The following is a 21,603-nucleotide window of genomic DNA, read 5'->3' as shown; positions in this document are numbered from 1 at the left end:
GTTACTACCAGCAGTATTACACCTGCACCTGTAGACGACAAGCTGTTCTGCTTCCATAGAGACACATACCAGCTCTACTGGTAGTACTGTTACTACCAGCAGTATTACACCTGCACCTGTAGACCAAGCTGTTCTGCTTCCATAGAGACACATACCAGCTCTACTGGTAGTACTGTTACTACCAGCAGTATTACACCTGCACCTGTAGACGACAAGCTGTTCTGCTTCCACGAGCACATCCAATGCTTAGCATCAGCAATTCTACATTTGTTGTAGCCAGGCTAGGATGGACACTGACAGTTGTGAATCTGATGCAGACGAAAAGCTACTGACTCCTTACCTGGGAAAGCACCGAACAACAGACAGGGACATTGGATCATCGAACTACATTGATTTGGGGTTCACTTAAATTGGGAGTAGTGCCTTTCCTCAGCCACAGTGTGTTATATGTCATAAAATATCTCACAACTCGTTGAAACCTTCAATCTTGCGCAGACATTTAGAAACAAAACATGTCAACTTGAAAAATAAGCCACAGGAGTTTGAGCTAGAATAGACAACTTTTGAGTAGTAAGACATGTATAAAAGCAACTGATACCATTAATTAGAAGGGGCTAGAAGTGTCTTATATGGTGAGCTACCGAGTGGCTAGCACAGACAAGCCCCAGACTATTGTGGAGGACTGAATTCTTCCTGCTGCCGCGGATATGGCTGGGACAATGCTGGGGGAAAAGGACAAAAAAACGATACAGACAATGTCTTCATCAAACAACACTGTTTCACGATGCATCAGTGACATGGCAGATGTTTTGAAACAATTACTGCTTCGCAAACAAGCCAGTGAATTCTATGCGTTACAGCTGGATGAGTCAACAGATGTGGCGGGCCTGGCACAGCTCCTGGTCTGTTACGTTTATGGGGAGTCAATTAAGGAAGACATCCTCTTCTGCAAACCACTGGAAACCAGGACAACAGGAGAGGATATGTTTAAAGTATTGGACAGCTTTGTGACATCTAATGCAGTTTGGTGGTCAAGATGTGTTGGTATCTGTACTGATGGAGCAAAAGTCATGACAGGGAGACATAGAGGAGTGGTAATGCGTGTACAAGCAGTTGCTCCCGACGCCACTTGGGTACATTGCAGCTTCCACCGAGAGGCTCTTGCTGCCAAGGGAATGCCTGACAGCTTGAACAAAAGAGCCTCAACGAAATTGCAACAAGCGGTTCTATGAAAATGTAATTTAATCAGAAGCCACTGCTAGATATCGCCAAGCCAGGAGTCGCTCTGTTAAAACACTGATGCCCTTTGCAACCATGTACCTATGTGAGAGTGGATTCTTGGCCCTCACTAGCATGACAACTAAATACAGGCACAGACTGTGCGTGGAAAATTATTTAAGGCTGACTCTCTCTAGTACAACCCAACGTTGCAGAGTTTTGTGCATCCTTCAAGCACACCCTTCTCATTAACCTGTGGTGAGTTATTCACAATTTCCAATGAACAAAAAACATTTTATATATAAGATGGCTAAATAAAGAGCAAAATGATTGATTATTATTATATTATCATTTGTTCCCTGGTCCTATAAGAGCTGTTTGTTACTTCCCACGAGCCGTTGTGACAAAACTCCACACCCATTTGTATGTTTAATAAACACATTGTATAGTGTGTGTGTGGCAGGCTTATTACAATGACTAACCTACTAACCCAATCTCCATGTCTGTCTGATCTCTCTAGACTAACCTACTAACCCAATATCCCTGTCTGTCTGATCTCTCTAGACTAACCTACTAACCCAATCTCCATGTCTGTCTGATCTCTCTAGACTAACCTACTAACCCAATCTCCCTGTCTGTCTGATCTCTAGACTAACCTACTAACCCAATATCCCTATCTGATCTCTCTAGACTAACCTACTAACCCCTGTCTGTCTGAATCCCTGTCTGTCTGATCTCTCTAGACTAACCTAACCCACTAACCCAATCTCCCTGTCTGTCTGATCTCTCTAGACTAACCTACTAACCCAATATGTCTGTCTGATCTCTCTAGACTAACCTACTAACCCAATCTCCCTGTCTGTCTGATCTCTAGACTAACCTACTAACCCAATATCCCTGTCTGTCTGATCTCTCTAGACTAACCTACTAACCCAATATCCCTGTCTGTCTGATCTCTAACCCAATAGACTAACCTACTAACCCAATCTCCATGTATGTCTGATCTGACTCCTACTAACCCAATATCCCTGTCTGTCTGATCTCTCTAGACTAACCTACTAACCCAATCTCCCTGCCTGTCTGATCTCTATAGACTGTAACCTACTGTCTCACTATCCCTGTCTGATCTCTCTAGACGAACCTACTAACCCAATCTCCCTGCCTGTCTGATCTCTATAAATTTAACCTACTGTCCCACTATCCCTGTCTGATCTCTCTAGACGAACCTACTAACCCAATCTCCCTGCCTGTCTGATCTCTATAGACTGTAACCTACTGTCTCACTATCCCTGTCTGATCTCTCTAGACGAACCTACTAACCCAATCTCCCTGCCTGTCTGATCTCTATAAATTTAACCTACTGTCTCACTATCCCTGTCTGATCTCTCTAGACGAACCTACTAATCCAATATCCCTGTCTGTCTGATCTCTATAACTTTAACCTACTGTCTCACTATCCCTGTCTGATCTCTATAGACTGTAACCTACTGTCCCACGATCCCTGTCTGATCTCTATAGACTTTAACCTAATGTCCCACTATCCCTGTCTGATCTCTATAGACTGTAACCTACTGTCCCAGTATCCCTGTCTGATCTCTCTAGACGAACCTACTAACCCAATATCCCTGTCTGTCTGATCTCTATAACTTTAACCTACTGTCTCACTATCCCTGTATGATCTCTCTAGACGAACCTACTAACCCAATATCCCTGTCTGTCTGATCTCTATAACTTTAACCTACTGTCTCACTATCCCTGTATGATCTCTCTAGACAAACCTACTAACCCAATATCCCTGTCTGTCTGATCTCTATAACTTTAACCTACTGTCTCACTATCCCTGTCTGATCTCTCTAGACGAACCTACTAACCCAATATCCCTGTCTGTCTGATCTCTATAACTTTAACCTACTGTCTCACTATCCCTGTATGATCTCTCTAGACAAACCCACTAACCCAATATCCCTGTCTGTGTGACTAATCTTTCGACTTGAACCTACTATCCCACTATACCTGTCTGACTGATCTCTCTAGACTTGAACCTAGTATCTTAATCTCTCTGTCTTGTCTGACTGATCTCTCTAGACTGTAACCTAGTATCTTAATCTCTCTGATCTCTCTAGACCAGGTATTCCCAAACTGGGGTACACCAAATAAAAATGTGATTCACATGTATAAAAATGTTGACCAATTTTTTTCCCACATTTTCAAACAGCTCATTTTCCACCGGGGCTATACATGTAGCGGAGGTTTTCTCTCTCGTCTGAGTAGCCTCGCTTCACTGCAAAAAATCAAATGAAGCCATCAGTGAAATAACAACACAATGTCAAATACAGGCAGACTAGTCAAATAATTAACATCCAATCACATGAACCTTTACTCTCTCGCGGGAATTAAACTAACGGTACACATGTAGCCAAACGCAGCTGCAGCTCATTCTGTTTGCTCCAAACGGATAAATGGTTTTTAAAAAGTAAGGCCTGCTTCCATAGAGACACATACCTGCTCTACTGGTAGTACTGTTACTACCAGCAGTATTACACCTGCACCTGTAGACGACAAGCTGTTCTGCTTCCATAGAGACACATACCTGCTCTACTGGTAGTACTGTTACTACCAGCAGTATTACACCTGCACCTGTAGACGACAAGCTGTTCTGCTTCCATAGAGACACATACCAGCTCTACTGGTAGTACTGTTACTACCAGCAGTATTACACCTGCACCTGTAGACGACAAGCTGTTCTGCTTCCATAGAGACACATACCTGCTCTACTGGTAGTACTGTTACTACCAGCAGTATTACACCTGCACCTGTAGACGACAAGCTGTTCTGCTTCCATAGAGACACATACCTGCTCTACTGGTAGTACTGTTACTACCAGCAGTATTACACCTGCACCTGTAGACGACAAGCTGTTCTGCTTCCATAGAGACACATACCAGCTCTACTGGTAGTACTGCTACTACCAGCAGTATTACACCTGCACCTGTAGACGACAAGCTGTTCTGCTTCCATAGAGACACATACCAGCTCTACTGGTAGTACTGCTACTACCAGCAGTATTACACCTGCACCTGTAGACGACAAGCTGTTCTGCTTCCATAGAGACACATACCAGCTCTACTGGTGGTACTGCTACTACCAGCAGTATTACACCTGCACCTGTAGACGACAAGCTGTTCTGCTTCCATAGAGACACATACCAGCTCTACTGGTGGTACTGCTACTACCAGCAGTATTACACCTGCACCTGTAGACGACAAGCTGTTCTGCTTCCATAGAGACACATACCTGCTCTACTGGTAGTACTGTTACTATCAGCAGTATTACACCTGCACCTGTAGACGACAAGCTGTTCTGCTTCCATAGAGACACATACCAGCTCTACTGGTAGTACTGTTACTACCAGCAGTATTACACCTGCACCTGTAGACGACAAGCTGTTCTGCTTCCATAGAGACACATACCAGCTCTACTGGTAGTACTGTTACTACCAGCAGTATTACACCTGCACCTGTAGACGACAAGCTGTTCTGCTTCCATAGAGACACATACCAGCTCTACTGGTAGTACTGTTACTACCAGCAGTATTACACCTGCACCTGTAGACGACAAGCTGTTCTGCTTCCATAGAGACACATACCAGCTCTACTGGTAGTACTGTTACTACCAGCAGTATTACACCTGCACCTGTAGACGACAAGCTGTTCTGCTTCCACGAGCACATCCAATGCTTAGCATCAGCAATTCTACATTTGTTGTAGCCAGGCTAGGATGGACACTGACAGTTGTGAATCTGATGCAGACGAAAAGCTACTGACTCCTTACCTGGGAAAGCACCGAACAACAGACAGGGACATTGGATCATCGAACTACATTGATTTGGGGTTCACTTAAATTGGGAGTAGTGCCTTTCCTCAGCCACAGTGTGTTATATGTCATAAAATATCTCACAACTCGTTGAAACCTTCAATCTTGCGCAGACATTTAGAAACAAAACATGTCAACTTGAAAAATAAGCCACAGGAGTTTGAGCTAGAATAGACAACTTTTGAGTAGTAAGACATGTATAAAAGCAACTGATACCATTAATTAGAAGGGGCTAGAAGTGTCTTATATGGTGAGCTACCGAGTGGCTAGCACAGACAAGCCCCAGACTATTGTGGAGGACTGAATTCTTCCTGCTGCCGCGGATATGGCTGGGACAATGCTGGGGGAAAAGGACAAAAAACGATACAGACAATGTCTTCATCAAACAACACTGTTTCACGATGCATCAGTGACATGGCAGATGTTTTGAAACAATTACTGCTTCGCAAACAAGCCAGTGAATTCTATGCGTTACAGCTGGATGAGTCAACAGATGTGGCGGGCCTGGCACAGCTCCTGGTCTGTTACGTTTATGGGGAGTCAATTAAGGAAGACATCCTCTTCTGCAAACCACTGGAAACCAGGACAACAGGAGAGGATATGTTTAAAGTATTGGACAGCTTTGTGACATCTAATGCAGTTTGGTGGTCAAGATGTGTTGGTATCTGTACTGATGGAGCAAAAGTCATGACAGGGAGACATAGAGGAGTGGTAATGCGTGTACAAGCAGTTGCTCCCGACGCCACTTGGGTACATTGCAGCTTCCACCGAGAGGCTCTTGCTGCCAAGGGAATGCCTGACAGCTTGAACAAAAGAGCCTCAACGAAATTGCAACAAGCGGTTCTATGAAAATGTAATTTAATCAGAAGCCACTGCTAGATATCGCCAAGCCAGGAGTCGCTCTGTTAAAACACTGATGCCCTTTGCAACCATGTACCTATGTGAGAGTGGATTCTTGGCCCTCACTAGCATGACAACTAAATACAGGCACAGACTGTGCGTGGAAAATTATTTAAGGCTGACTCTCTCTAGTACAACCCAACGTTGCAGAGTTTTGTGCATCCTTCAAGCACACCCTTCTCATTAACCTGTGGTGAGTTATTCACAATTTCCAATGAACAAAAAACATTTTATATATAAGATGGCTAAATAAAGAGCAAAATGATTGATTATTATTATATTATCATTTGTTCCCTGGTCCTATAAGAGCTGTTTGTTACTTCCCACGAGCCGGTTGTGACAAAAACTCCACACCCATTTGTATGTTTAATAAACACATTGTATAGTGTGTGTGTGGCAGGCTTATTACAATGACTAACCTACTAACCCAATCTCCATGTCTGTCTGATCTCTCTAGACTAACCTACTAACCCAATATCCCTGTCTGTCTGATCTCTCTAGACTAACCTACTAACCCAATCTCCATGTCTGTCTGATCTCTCTAGACTAACCTACTAACCCAATCTCCCTGTCTGTCTGATCTCTCTAGACTAACCTACTAACCCAATATCCCTATCTGATCTCTCTAGACTAACCTACTAACCCAATCTCCCTGTCTGTCTGATCTCTCTAGACTAACCCACTAACCCAATCTCCCTGTCTGTATGATCTCTCTAGACTAACCTACTAACCTACTAACCCAATCTCCCTGTCTGTCTGATCTCTCTAGACTAACCTACTAACCCAATATCCCTGTCTGTCTGATCTCTCTAGACTAACCTACTAACCCAATAGTCTGATCTCTCTAGACTAACCTACTAACCCAATCTCCCTGCCTGTCTGATCTCTATAGACTGTAACCTACTGTCTCACTATCCCTGTCTGATCTCTCTAGACGAACCTACTAACCCAATCTCCCCGTCTGTCTGACTGATCTCTATAGACTTTAACCTAATGTCCCACTATCCCTGTCTGATCTCTCTAGACGAACCTACTAACCCAATCTCCCTGCCTGTCTGATCTCTATAGACTGTAACCTACTGTCTCACTATCCCTGTCTGATCTCTCTAGACGAACCTACTAACCCAATCTCCCTGCCTGTCTGATCTCTATAAATTTAACCTACTGTCTCACTATCCCTGTCTGATCTCTCTAGACGAACCTACTAATCCAATATCCCTGTCTGTCTGATCTCTATAACTTTAACCTACTGTCTCACTATCCCTGTCTGATCTCTATAGACTGTAACCTACTGTCCCACGATCCCTGTCTGATCTCTATAGACTTTAACCTAATGTCCCACTATCCCTGTCTGATCTCTATAGACTGTAACCTACTGTCCCAGTATCCCTGTCTGATCTCTCTAGACGAACCTACTAACCCAATATCCCTGTCTGTCTGATCTCTATAACTTTAACCTACTGTCTCACTATCCCTGTATGATCTCTCTAGACGAACCTACTAACCCAATATCCCTGTCTGTCTGATCTCTATAACTTTAACCTACTGTCTCACTATCCCTGTATGATCTCTCTAGACAAACCTACTAACCCAATATCCCTGTCTGTCTGATCTCTATAACTTTAACCTACTGTCTCACTATCCCTGTCTGATCTCTCTAGACGAACCTACTAACCCAATATCCCTGTCTGTCTGATCTCTATAACTTTAACCCACTGTCTCACTATCCCTGTATGATCTCTCTAGACAAACCCACTAACCCAATATCCCTGTCTGTGTGACTAATCTTTCGACTTGAACCTACTATCCCACTATACCTGTCTGACTGATCTCTCTAGACTTGAACCTAGTATCTTAATCTCTCTGTCTTGTCTGACTGATCTCTCTAGACTGTAACCTAGTATCTTAATCTCTCTGATCTCTCTAGACCAGGTATTCCCAAACTGGGGTACACCAAATAAAAATGTGATTCACATGTATAAAAATGTTGACCAATTTTTTCCCACATTTTCAAACAGCTCATTTTCCACCGGGGCTATACATGTAGCTGAGGTTTTCTCTCTCGTCTGAGTAGCCTCGCTTCACTGCAAAAAATCAAATGAAGCCATCAGTGAAATAACAACACAATGTCAAATACAGGCAGACTAGTCAAATAATTAACATCCAATCACATGAACCTTTACTCTCTCGCGGAATTAAACTAACGGTACACATGTAGCCAAACGCAGCTGCAGCTCATTCTGTTTGCTCCAAACGGATAAATGGTTTTTAAAAAGTAAGGCCTGCTTCCATAGAGACACATACCTGCTCTACTGGTAGTACTGTTACTACCAGCAGTATTACACCTGCACCTGTAGACGACAAGCTGTTCTGCTTCCATAGAGACACATACCTGCTCTACTGGTAGTACTGTTACTACCAGCAGTATTACACCTGCACCTGTAGACGACAAGCTGTTCTGCTTCCATAGAGACACATACCAGCTCTACTGGTAGTACTGTTACTACCAGCAGTATTACACCTGCACCTGTAGACGACAAGCTGTTCTGCTTCCATAGAGACACATACCATACCTGCTCTACTGGTAGTACTGTTACTACCAGCAGTATTACACCTGCACCTGTAGACGACAAGCTGTTCTGCTTCCATAGAGACACATACCAGCTCTACTGGTAGTACTGTTACTACCAGCAGTATTACACCTGCACCTGTAGACGACAAGCTGTTCTGCTTCCATAGAGACACATACCAGCTCTACTGGTGGTACTGCTACTACCAGCAGTATTACACCTGCACCTGTAGACGACAAGCTGTTCTGCTTCCATAGAGACACATACCTGCTCTACTGGTGGTACTGCTACTACCAGCAGTATTACACCTGCACCTGTAGACGACAAGCTGTTCTGCTTCCATAGAGACACATACCTGCTCTACTGGTAGTACTGTTACTATCAGCAGTATTACACCTGCACCTGTAGACGACAAGCTGTTCTGCTTCCATAGAGACACATACCAGCTCTACTGGTAGTACTGTTACTACCAGCAGTATTACACCTGCACCTGTAGACGACAAGCTGTTCTGCTTCCATAGAGACACATACCAGCTCTACTGGTAGTACTGTTACTACCAGCAGTATTACACCTGCACCTGTAGACGACAAGCTGTTCTGCTTCCATAGAGACACATACCAGCTCTACTGGTAGTACTGTTACTACCAGCAGTATTACACCTGCACCTGTAGACGACAAGCTGTTCTGCTTCCATAGAGACACATACCAGCTCTACTGGTAGTACTGTTACTACCAGCAGTATTACACCTGCACCTGTAGACGACAAGCTGTTCTGCTTCCACGAGCACATCCAATGCTTAGCATCATCAGCAATTCTACATTTGTTGTAGCCAGGCTAGGATGGACACTGACAGTTGTGAATCTGATGCAGACGAAAAGCTACTGACTCCTTACCTGGGAAAGCACCGAACAACAGACAGGGACATTGGATCATCGAACTACATTGATTTGGGGTTCACTTAAATTGGGAGTAGTGCCTTTCCTCAGCCACAGTGTGTTATATGTCATAAAATATCTCACAACTCGTTGAAACCTTCAATCTTGCGCAGACATTTAGAAACAAAACATGTCAACTTGAAAAATAAGCCACAGGAGTTTGAGCTAGAATAGACAACTTTTGAGTAGTAAGACATGTATAAAAGCAACTGATACCATTAATTAGAAGGGGCTAGAAGTGTCTTATATGGTGAGCTACCGAGTGGCTAGCACAGACAAGCCCCAGACTATTGTGGAGGACTGAATTCTTCCTGCTGCTGCGGATATGGCTGGGACAATGCTGGGGGAAAAGGCCCAAAAAAATGATACAGACAATGTCTTCATCAAACAACACTGTTTCACGATGCATCAGTGACATGGCAGATGTTTTGAAACAATCACTGCTTCGCAAACAAGCCAGTGAATTCTATGCGTTACAGCTGGATGAGTCAACAGATGTGGCGGGCCTGGCACAGCTCCTGGTCTGTTACGTTTATGGGGAGTCAATTAAGGAAGACATCCTCTTCTGCAAACCACTGGAAACCAGGACAACAGGAGAGGATATGTTTAAAGTATTGGACAGCTTTGTGACATCTAATGCAGTTTGGTGGTCAAGATGTGTTGGTATCTGTACTGATGGAGCAAAAGTCATGACAGGGAGACATAGAGGAGTGGTAATGCGTGTACAAGCAGTTGCTCCCGACGCCACTTGGGTACATTGCAGCTTCCACCGAGAGGCTCTTGCTGCCAAGGGAATGCCTGACAGCTTGAACAAAAGAGCCTCAACGAAATTGCAACAAGCGGTTCTATGAAAATGTAATTTAATCAGAAGCCACTGCTAGATATCGCCAAGCCAGGAGTCGCTCTGTTAAAACACTGATGCCCTTTGCAACCATGTACCTATGTGAGAGTGGATTCTTGGCCCTCACTAGCATGACAACTAAATACAGGCACAGACTGTGCGTGGAAAATTATTTAAGGCTGACTCTCTCTAATACAACCCAACGTTGCAGAGTTTTGTGCATCCTTCAAGCACACCCTTCTCATTAACCTGTGGTGAGTTATTCACAATTTCCAATGAACAAAAAATATTTTATATATAAGATGGTTAAATAAAGAGCAAAATGATTGATTATTATTGTATTATTATTTGTTCTCTGGTCCTATAAGAGCTGTTTGTTACTTTCCACGAGCTGGTTGTGACAAAAACTCCACACCCATTTTTATGTTTAATAAACACATTGTATAGTGTGTGTGTGGCAGGCTTATTACAATGACTAACCTACTAACCCAATCTCCATGTCTGTCTGATCTCTCTAGACTAACCTACTAACCCAATATCCCTGTCTGTCTGATCTCTCTAGACTAACCTACTAACCCAATCTCCATGTCTGTCTGATCTCTCTAGACTAACCTACTAACCCAATATCCCTGTCTGTCTGATCTCTCTAGACTAACCTACTAACCCAATCTCCATGTCTGTCTGATCTCTCTAGACTAACCTACTAACCTACTAACCCAATCTCCCTGTCTGTCTGATCTCTCTAGACTAACCTACTAACCCAATATCCCTATCTGATCTCTCTAGACTAACCTACTAACCCAATATCCCTGTCTGTCTGATCTCTCTAGACTAACCTACTAACCCAATATCCCTGTCTGTCTGATCTCTCTAGACTAACCTACTAACCCAATAATCTCCTGTCTGTCTGATCTCTCTAGACTAACCTACTAACCCAATATCCCTATCTGATCTCTCTAGACTAACCTACTAACCCAATATCCCTGTCTGATCTCTCTAGACTAACCTACTAACCCAATATCCCTGTCTGTCTGATCTCTCTAGACTAACCTACTAACCCAATATCCATGTCTGTCTGATCTCTCTAGACTAACCTACTAAACCAATCTCCCTGTCTGTCTGATCTCTCTAGACTAACCTACTAACCCAATCTCCCTGTCTGTCTGATCTCTCTAGACTAACCTACTAACCCAATCTCCCTGTCTGTCTGATCTCTCTAGACTAACCTACTAACCTACTAACCCAAACCCAATCTCCCTGTCTGTCTGATCTCTCTAGACTAACCTACTAACCTACAATATCCCTGTCTGTCTGATCTCTCTAGACTAACCTACTAACCCAATCTCCCTGTCTGTCTGATCTCTAGACTAACCTACTAACCCAATATCCCTGTCTGATCTCTCTAGACTAACCTACTAACCCAATCTCCATGTCTGTCTGATCTCTCTAGACTAACCTACTAAACCAATCTCCATGTCTGTCTGATCTCTCTAGACTAACCTACTAAACCAATCTCCCTGTCTGTCTGATCTCTCTAGACTAACCTACTAACCCAATCTCCCTGTCTGTCTGATCTCTCTAGACTAACCCACTAACCCAATCTCCCTGTCTGTATGATCTCTCTAGACTAACCTACTAACCTACTAACCCAATCTCCCTGTCTGTCTGATCTCTCTAGACTAACCTACTAACCCAATATCCCTGTCTGTCTGATCTCTCTCTCCAACTCCCTCCTATCTGACCATGCTAAATGTTCCCCCTCCATTTCCTTCTCTCGCTGACCACAATGTGTGGTGGACTTTTCTGCCTTTATTGTGTCCTCTTATAATTTCATTAATGCATGTTGTAGTTTGCAATGCGGTTTTAATTTGTTATTGTGTAATAAACAAGTCAAAGTCTGACCTACCTTGCTGAGTTTCTCTCCCTTCCTTTCCTCCCTCGGACCCACCTTGCTGAGTTTCTCTCCATCGCTGTGGGGGATGAGCGTCTTGAGCGATTGGAAGCCGGAGTTGATGCTCTGCATGCGCCGCCGCTCGTTGCTGTTGGCGATCTCCCGGCGGATCCGCCGCTCCTGGTCGCGCGCCGTCTCGGGGGTCAGAGGAATGTTCGCCAGGCTGGGGGGGGGGGGGGGGAGAGGTCGTAAGGTTACACAATAGGGGTCAAAGGTCCACAGAGTAGATATCATGCGAGATCTTAAAGTTGACCTCTATTGGTCAGTTTTGAATGGAGTATAAACTCAAAACATGAATGAACCTACTGTGAGCAACAGCGCAGCTATGTATGAACTATCAAAACAAGCCAGAAAACAAAGCTTTGTTGAGCTTTCAAAACAGAACTATTGTGATGGTCAATTACGATGCTAAAAATACAGTAACAACCATGTCATGTGCCGCCATGCTTCCTACTACCAAGCTGACTGGGCCCCGAGAAAACAGCATGAAAGTGCAGAACAGGCTTTGATGCTGTTTTCTTATAACACCCTAGCAGACGCTTCACGTGGCCCACTGCACAACATAATGCTGACGTTCCTGCGAGAACCCCTGGCCAAACCCCATGGTTTCAGACCTCTGAACCCACAGAACACAGCCTGTGAGAATTCCAACCATAAAAGTGTTTGTCATCCTGATTTGTTCAGCATGGCTCCCACACCGATTCCATTTGGGATGGGAAATGTCTAATTGAACTTCCACATCCTCTGTATCTAATGGGAGTATCACTGGGAAGCTTTCTAGTAGCAAGGCTCTTATCAGTACTGACTCAGCTGCCTCAGAGCAAACACAGGGAACAATTGTGCAGACACAGATGGGGAGAGAGACCGTGTCTGCTGTTTCCTTACAACCCAGAAACCAGCAAACACAGCCTCTGCCAAATCACGACTGGGTGGTAGCGAATAGCGAACCCAGTCACAAATACAACCACCATAGCTTGACAGACTAGGAACAGTATATTAGATGAGTTGCTTTAAACAGAGTCCCCAAATTATAGCAACATCAACATAATAAACAAGTATTATCATAATAAATACACATTTGTAAGTGAGAAATCATGTTTGACAATGTATTATGGCCAAATGTGCACATCAAAGACTAGAATTGAGTGTTGCTTGGACAATTTTATGCAAAATCCTACAATCGGATTTTTACACAATTCGAAAATAGAACTACATGTCCCAGACCACGTGCGCAGACCACACTTTATCCTTCATCTCCGCCTCCCTGTCTACTAAAGGTTGCAAATGCATCGACTGGCCTTCCACTATACACACCCCCTAATTAAAAAGACCACTACTAATTTCTCAATCGGTTGCGGAATGCCTCGCGGCGTCACAATCTATTTCATACGGTCCAATCTGTTTTAGAATGCGTCGCGCCGCCACACTGCTGCGTTCAAAACCTCTCATCGAGTCCTCCGCCATTACAACAATGCGACTGCTTCCTCTACATGCGGCGGCATTGCTGAGCTGCGGGAGAAAAGACGCAGTGCATACGGTACCAGAGTGCACCAAAATGTGGCCAAGAATACCAGCGAAACTGTGATTTCGTTGCAGAAATGCGATTACTTAAACTTTCACCGTGAATTTTACATAAATTATCAGGAAATGTGAAGATACTGGAGGGAAGACTACGACAGATCCCTCACCACTGTAGCACAAGCATGGCCGCACTGCCCACAATAACTTCAGCGCGCTCCTCAACGAACTGAGCAAACAGTACCCCCTAGGACGTGAACGAAACATTCATAACAAAGGTGCGACACCTTTGTTATACATGTACTACCTCTCTTGCTCATATGTAAATTAGTATACTTATCCAAAACATAACCGTTGGGAAAATATCAAAATAGCCAGGGATCTATCGGAACAGAGCAGCAGCGTGGTGTGCATGTAACCACGTGGGGTATGTTTGTTAGCTACTAAATGTCTAGATTTAGCTAAAGTAACGGTAAATTAAGTTATATATGAATATACTGAATCGTCTTCTACCTCATATGAGTACTTAATCGATATTCAATAAAGGTAATTGTCTCGCTCTTTGACAGTGGGTCGTGTACAGTACACAATAACATACCGATCAAATCAAGCATGTTGCCACGCCACAGTCGCTAAATGCGCACCACCAGCAGAGATAAACAAATTGTTATCGTATACAATAGGGCGAAATAGTAAAAGTGCACACACACCTACAAAGACCCCCAATCACTTCCTTCTCCGTTTTCCTAAAATGTTGCAAGGAGGGCACCTTCTGTGCTGGTACCATGAAATACTCCATGCTTTCCTCTCCAGTTGTGTCCCCCGGTTCAAACGAATTAACGCACAAAATATGTTCCAGTTTCAGGTGCAAATTCCCTTGCTCATAAATCTAGAATAATTTCATAATTCGTAAAATTCCTTATGTAGTAGCAGAGCAGTCGGAGATCTAAACGTGACTCTACTTCCAGCTGATAGGGTTCCCTCGTTGTGTGGCGCTCTCAATCTCTCTCTCTCTTTCCTTCTGCATGTACGTGTATGTGTGTAGTTGCAGCTGATCGGATGTCTTTCAAGGCGGGAAACAGCTGGTAGGAATCACACAGCACTACCAAAAGCCTCCTTCCGCGGACAGAGGGACTGCATCATGTAAACAAAGGATTATTTCAATCTACACTGGAGGGGGCGAGGCACGAGTCTGGTTCATTAGACGAGAGCCACAAATGTAGAATTGTTTCCATTGAGTGATACCGATCACTGATACTATATATCTCGAATCCTAGTAGCCTAATCTACAGTTATTATGACATTATCTATTTTATGAGGATTTTCCACGTAAATTAGGAAAAACATTTTTTTTTGCATGCGTCACTTAGTTATTTTAAATCTACGATGTTTTTCGAAATGTTAACGATAGAGCGGAGGAAACCAGTCTGTTGTAGGGGCACTGGTCTCCTCTCACTATGAAGCGAACAAGCGGGATCAGCTGACGAGTTGGCAGGGCTCACAAAAACAGCAACAAACTGTGGGGGGCTCGAGTGGGGAGAGGGGCGAAGGGAAACAGCGCCGAGAGAAAGAGGCTGACATTGAACAGCTGAATGTGTTCACCATTTTGGGTGTAGGAGAGGAGAGTTACCTAATCGCCACTCCTGCCTTGTTGGTGCGTGCTGTGCGAGCAGAACAGAACTCAAGCCACAAAATGGGAGCACTACCCTTGCACCCGGAAATGTGTGTAGTATAAGCGTGTGCAGCAATGTTACAATGTTGGTCAATTTCACGGCTGATCAGTCGCTGCTGCAACAATTGTTACACTTGCTGCTGTTGCTGTGTACAATGTTGCATGCAAGGCTATTACGGCGTTATAGTATAGCGCCATCTTTCTCCCCAAACTGCAAGTTTAGCACAGGATCATTTAGCTACTTATTGACACGCCCCAGCTATTGCTTTTCCTATGCTATTCGCGATTAATAGCTTTTACATGACATCATAGATAGGCTGGACCTAGATTCATTGACAAAAAATGAAAGCCTGCAGTCAGCTGGTTTTGCTTCTAGGCTAAAGGAGCTCACTGGGTGGTCAGGTTAGATCCTGCCATGGAAAAGGAAGACCTGGCGCATGTCCTGCAGCGTGATGCACCATGCAACATACACAGTATTGCAGATGACATTGACAATACACAACTATTTTCAGCTACTAAAGAGACATCATCTAGGGAGGCTATTCCACATTCCTATGTAACTTTAATAGTGTGCCCATATGATCTGAATGGTCTGAATAACATACCTGTAATACATGGAGGGCAGGAATGATTAGAGCATTTTGCATTATGTCAGAGAACATTGTTAATTGCATAGCCTATACACATCATTATAAGCAAAGTAGCCTATTACATAACTAATATGGTTAACCATTAAGAGCCTAAACTCGTGCCTCCAGTCTAATTTCTGATTCTGCCCTTCACACCTGAATCTGAGCATTCCCAACAGTGTTTATTCAGTAGTCCAACTAGTCATAAAACAAATGAACAACTAGATTTGTTTTATAGGAAAAAAACCTCTGCAACAAATCTATCATACTGTACATCGGTAAAGGTGGCAATGAATCTGTTACTACATGTTTTTGCACCAGTCATCATTGCTCATAGGGCTACACTTCTCCTCCAGTACACTGGTAACACACACACACACAGGCCCCGGAGGACAGCCAGGGATACTGGCATAATACCACAAAAGGACGAAGGCAACACAGTTGAACAGGAATATAATGAATTAGTTAAGTGTCATGTTCATACCCTTCAGTCTAACATGAACGTAATATGTGTGTGAACATGTTGCTTGGGGGCTATTGTTACAGTTGGGCAAAAAACTATTTAAGTTCTCCCACTTAAAAAGATGAGAGGCCTGTAATTTTCATCATAGATACACTTCAACTATGACAGACAAGATGAGGAAAATAATCCAGAAAATCACATTGTAGGATTTTTTATGAATTTATTTGCAAATGATGGTGGAAAATAAGTATTTGTATATGTTATATATAAATATATATATATATGTTATACTGCAGATTTATAATGCTATCTGTTACAAGTATTTTGCATATATTTACTTTAAAGTTTCTAATATAAATCAAATCAAATCAAATTTATTTATATAGCCCTTCGTACATCAGCTGATATCTCAAAGTTTCTAATATAACAGGTTCACGCAAGCTGATTTATGCACGTAGGCCTACACTTAAAGGCTATACAGTCAAGTAATGTTGTCGACCTGCCATTCTGTTTAGAGTTATGTGATAACTGTCTGTCTGGTGGCTGTGGTGCAACACATGACTTACCCTTCACCTTAAATAACCTGTTTGCATGGCTGTTTTCATCAATAATCATTATGTACACATTAATATAGGCTATGTTTATATTTGCCTATGAATGTAACATTTTTGCCTGTACCACTAGGTACCAGCCACTATAGGTCCAAAGAGTTCTGTACACAACATAGGTCTTGCATAACTTCCTCGTTACTTAACGTATGCCCCAGACATATTAACCCATATGTTCCCAGAGACAGACGTATTAACCCATATGTTCCCAGAGACAGACATATTAACCCATATGTTCCCAGAGACAGACGTATTAACCCATATGTTCCCAGAGACAGACGTATTCACCCATATGTTCCCAGAGACAGACATATTAACCCATATGTTCCCAGAGACAGACGTATTAACCCATATGTTCCCAGAGACAGATGTATTCACCCATATGTTCCCAGAGACAGACGTATTAACCCATATGTTCCCAGAGACAGACATATTCACCCATATGTTCCCAGAGACAGACGTATTAACCCATATGTTCCCAGAGACAGACGTATTCACCCATATGTTCCCAGAGACAGACGTATTAACCCATATGTTCCCAGAGACAGACGTATTAACCCATATGTTCCCAGAGACAGACGTATTCACCCATATGTTACCAGAGACAGACGTATTCACCCATATGTTCCCAGAGACAGACGTATTAACCCATTCCCACCCATATGTTCCCAGAGACAGACGTATTAACCCATATGTTCCCAGAGACAGACGTATTCACCCATATGTTCCCAGAGACAGACATATTCACCCATATGTTCCCAGAGACAGACGTATTAACCCATATGTTCCCAGAGACAGACGTTCCCAGAGACAGACGTTTAACCCATATGTTCCCAGAGACAGATGTATTCACCCATATGTTCCCAGAGACAGACGTATTAACCCATATGTTCCCAGAGACAGACGTATTCACCCATATGTTCCCAGAGACAGACGTATTAACCCATATGTTCCCAGAGACAGACATATTCACCCATATGTTCCCAGAGACAGACGTATTAACCCATATGTTCCCAGAGACAGACGTATTCACCCATATGTTCCCAGAGACAGACGTATTAACCCATATGTTCCCAGAGACAGACGTATTAACCCATATGTTCCCAGAGACAGACGTATTCACCCATATGTTACCAGAGACAGACGTATTCACTCATATGTTCCCAGAGACAGACGTATTCACCCATATGTTCCCAGAGACAGACATATTAACCCATATGTTCCCAGAGACAGACGTATTCACCCATATGTTCCCAGAGACAGACGTATTAACCCATATGTTCCCAGAGACAGACGTATTCACCCATATGTTACCAGAGACAGACGTATTCACTCATATGTTCCCAGAGACAGAGACAGACGTATTCACCCATATGTTCCCAGAGACAGACATATTAACCCATATGTTCCCAGAGACAGACGTATTCACCCATATGTTCCCAGAGACAGACGTATTAACCCATATGTTCCCAGAGACAGACGTATTAACCCATATGTTCCCAGAGACAGACGTATTCACCCATATGTTCCCAGAGACAGACGTATTCACCCAATATCATGCACAATTTACATGATCAATTATAAAGTTATGTTGGACTTGATCATTAGTCCTAGTCTTGGGAGAGCTAGACATATGTGCAACCCAGCACTAAAACACCAGACACAACTGGGCGGCAGGTAGCCTAGCGGTTAGAGTGTTGGGTGAGTAACCGAAAGATCGCTGGTTTGAATACCCATGCCGACAAGGTGAAAAATCAGAAATCTGTCAATGTGCTCCTCAGCAAGGCAGTTAAATCTAATTTGCTCCATGGGTGCTGTACCACTATGTCTGACCCTGTAAAACAACCAATTTCACTGCATGTGACAATTAAACATGTATCATTATTAACTACTCGTCAAGATAATATGGCGTATTAATGATGGGCTGGAACAAAAACCTGCTCACTTTGTAGCTCATGACCAGATTGGAGAGTCAAAATTCACAATTTACTGTTACTGACACGACCTCTGGTGGTTGGATGAGGTAAAACAATGTTACTGGTTCAGCACTTACCTGAAACACCATAATTGCTCTGCGGTTTTTGGTACTCCGAGGCAGTGTATCGGAGTTCCACCTAAGCAACACAAGTGGGCTATACCTAATGGTGCACTGCAATAATTATTAGGGCTATGGGCCTAGGTATGTGCCACCTATTGCATTAGGAATTAATTGACTTGGTAGGTAGCCTAAGTATATTGATTGGTCCCTGTCGTTTCCTAAATTAATTTAGTAATTGAATAACAATAGACAAAAAGATAGGCATTTATATAGGTATATTTATAATAGTACTATATTCTGCCATCATCTCTAATAAACTGAACGCGAATGAATAGAAAATAAGCAAATGTCACTTATAAGACACCAAAACAACTAGAAACACGTTTGTTGAATATAAAGAAGTTAACGGGTTAAATATGAACACCAAATATGTGGCAAGGAGTTTTTTTTAAAGAAGCTCAGCAATTTCCTGTTTAAACTTGGGAAAACAGAGACGTGTCCAGTAACACAAATGCGTTAAAAACATGCAAACCAATTGTCTCCTAACACATAAATATCCCTTATGATTTTCTGTATGGTTCATTTTAAGAGTTAAAGTGGGTTAAAGAAAACGGTATGTTCCGCGGGGAAGGAAAGAGACTTATTTTGAGAGGAGCTGAGGACTGACTGCCCATGGTGGATGGGCGGAGCAGCAAGCATGCGCTGAGCTGGCAGAGCCGGGCTCGTCTGCTGCGCGCGAGGAGAGGGAGATCACGGGCTGGCTCGGGTCCTCTCAGACGGACGCGGGGAGACCACCTTACCAAACACGTCTCCTTGAGGACTAAATAGGCGAGAACAGAAAAGAGCAAGAGGGAGAGTGAGAGACAGGGAGAAATAGAAGAATAGAAAGCTATAAGGACAACACCTCCGTTTGTAACCACAGGGAGTCCGCATCTGGAAACATAACGAGCGAAGAAGACCCCCCCCCTCGCGACATCTCTCGGCTCTGTATCTCCCAGCGCACCCCTCCTATAGCCTACTCCCTGGAGAACGACCACCCATTGAACACCCTAATTGACCAGCGTTGCCATTAAGCGATGCACTTTGAATCCAAGACGAAACCGAACGCGTAATTTTGATGCACATTTTACAACCAGTGATCTTATTTTCCAAAACGGAACAGTTTAGACTATGGATACAGTTTAGGGTGTTTAGCCTAAAATGAACGGGTTTCTGGCGACGAGAAATGATCTCATCCCCGGTAACTGACATCAACACTATACTATTATCTCGTATTGCTTGTGAAAGAGTCTTATCGTCTTCGTTTTATTCCATTTTCCATTTTCTTTTTCAAATCAATGGTCTGGGAACGGACCGCCTCACTCGACACATACTATTGTATTTAGACGTGTCAGCTTCCTTTAGTGCTTTGAACGAGGACAACATTACAGAATTGCAAGGGGAAATTGTAATCGAGAGGCTTTTGCACAAACATACGGAGTGGAAAGTTTGTTGCCGGAGAGGGAATACATCGGAGACATCTCGGCCATATCCAGGGGATTTTCCCCTAAGGTAAGCCCGTTGCCTTCAGCCTACAACTCCCCTATATCCTTCCCTCTATCCTTCTCTGTGTGTCGGGTTATTGTTACACTGGATAACATATAGGCGTTACATCATTCGCACGGGCAGTTCGTTCCCGTATGGTATATTTGATGTTTGTAAATGTGGTCTTGTGTTGTCGGTGAAATGTGAAATGGCAGAGTTCAAGGAGGACAGGGCCGATTGACCTAATTTCTGAGTCCACAGCCGTGCGCCAGCCCTGCTCCGTTGTCCAGAGCCGCCGCCGCTCTCCCTGGACTGCCTGTCATATCTTTATACACTGGCCATGGCGTAGGCCTACGTGCACCGCCAGCGTCTGTGATTTACAAAGACACCGTGTCATTCCTCATATTCATAGGGACACGACATGTCTGCTTGACAGTCACACCCAACAAAAAGTAGAATTCCCCCAGAAACACATTTTCAGAGCGCGCATGACAAGCGAGGCCTAACTCTCCTTGTGGGGTTGCGTCGCCTCAAATAGTGAAGCCATATGCGCGGGGCATGTCAAGGATTTCAGTTCTGCGCGATGATGAAATGGAGTCAGATTCAGAACCAGAAGCAGAACACTATCGGTATTATTTCTACCATTACATCAGTTTACTGTGATACATTATCAATATTCAAAGCCCTAAACAAAAATATGCTATTGCAAACTCTAAAGACTCAATGTTCTCTCATAACAGCAGGTGAACAAACAACACTGGGATCCAATAACGGCACTGTCATGAAATATCACCATTGTTATGTTGCCAGTTCCCAATTGAACAAAACATAATTCAGAGTTGCTCTCAAGGGCCAAGCACC

General features: G+C 43.4%; 1 protein-coding gene across 1 annotated transcript in view; it reads right to left on the bottom strand.

Moving 5' to 3' along the window:
- tfap4 (transcription factor AP-4 (activating enhancer binding protein 4)) overlaps window positions 1-14,917 on the bottom strand; it is a 56,464-nt gene extending 41,547 nt beyond the window's left edge. The window contains 2 exon segments of the mRNA XM_046305271.1: window positions 12,246-12,453; window positions 14,519-14,917. Of these exon segments, the coding sequence (XP_046161227.1) occupies window positions 12,246-12,453; window positions 14,519-14,607 (297 nt within the window). The 5' untranslated portion in view covers window positions 14,608-14,917.
- Window positions 14,918-21,603: the final 6,686 nt, after the last annotated feature.

The sequence above is a fragment of the Oncorhynchus gorbuscha genome, linkage group LG16, assembly GCF_021184085.1.
Source record: "Oncorhynchus gorbuscha isolate QuinsamMale2020 ecotype Even-year linkage group LG16, OgorEven_v1.0, whole genome shotgun sequence".
NCBI lineage: Eukaryota > Metazoa > Chordata > Actinopteri > Salmoniformes > Salmonidae > Oncorhynchus > Oncorhynchus gorbuscha.
Note: the sequence above shows the minus strand (reverse complement) of the source record. Positions and strands in the feature narration are given on the sequence as shown.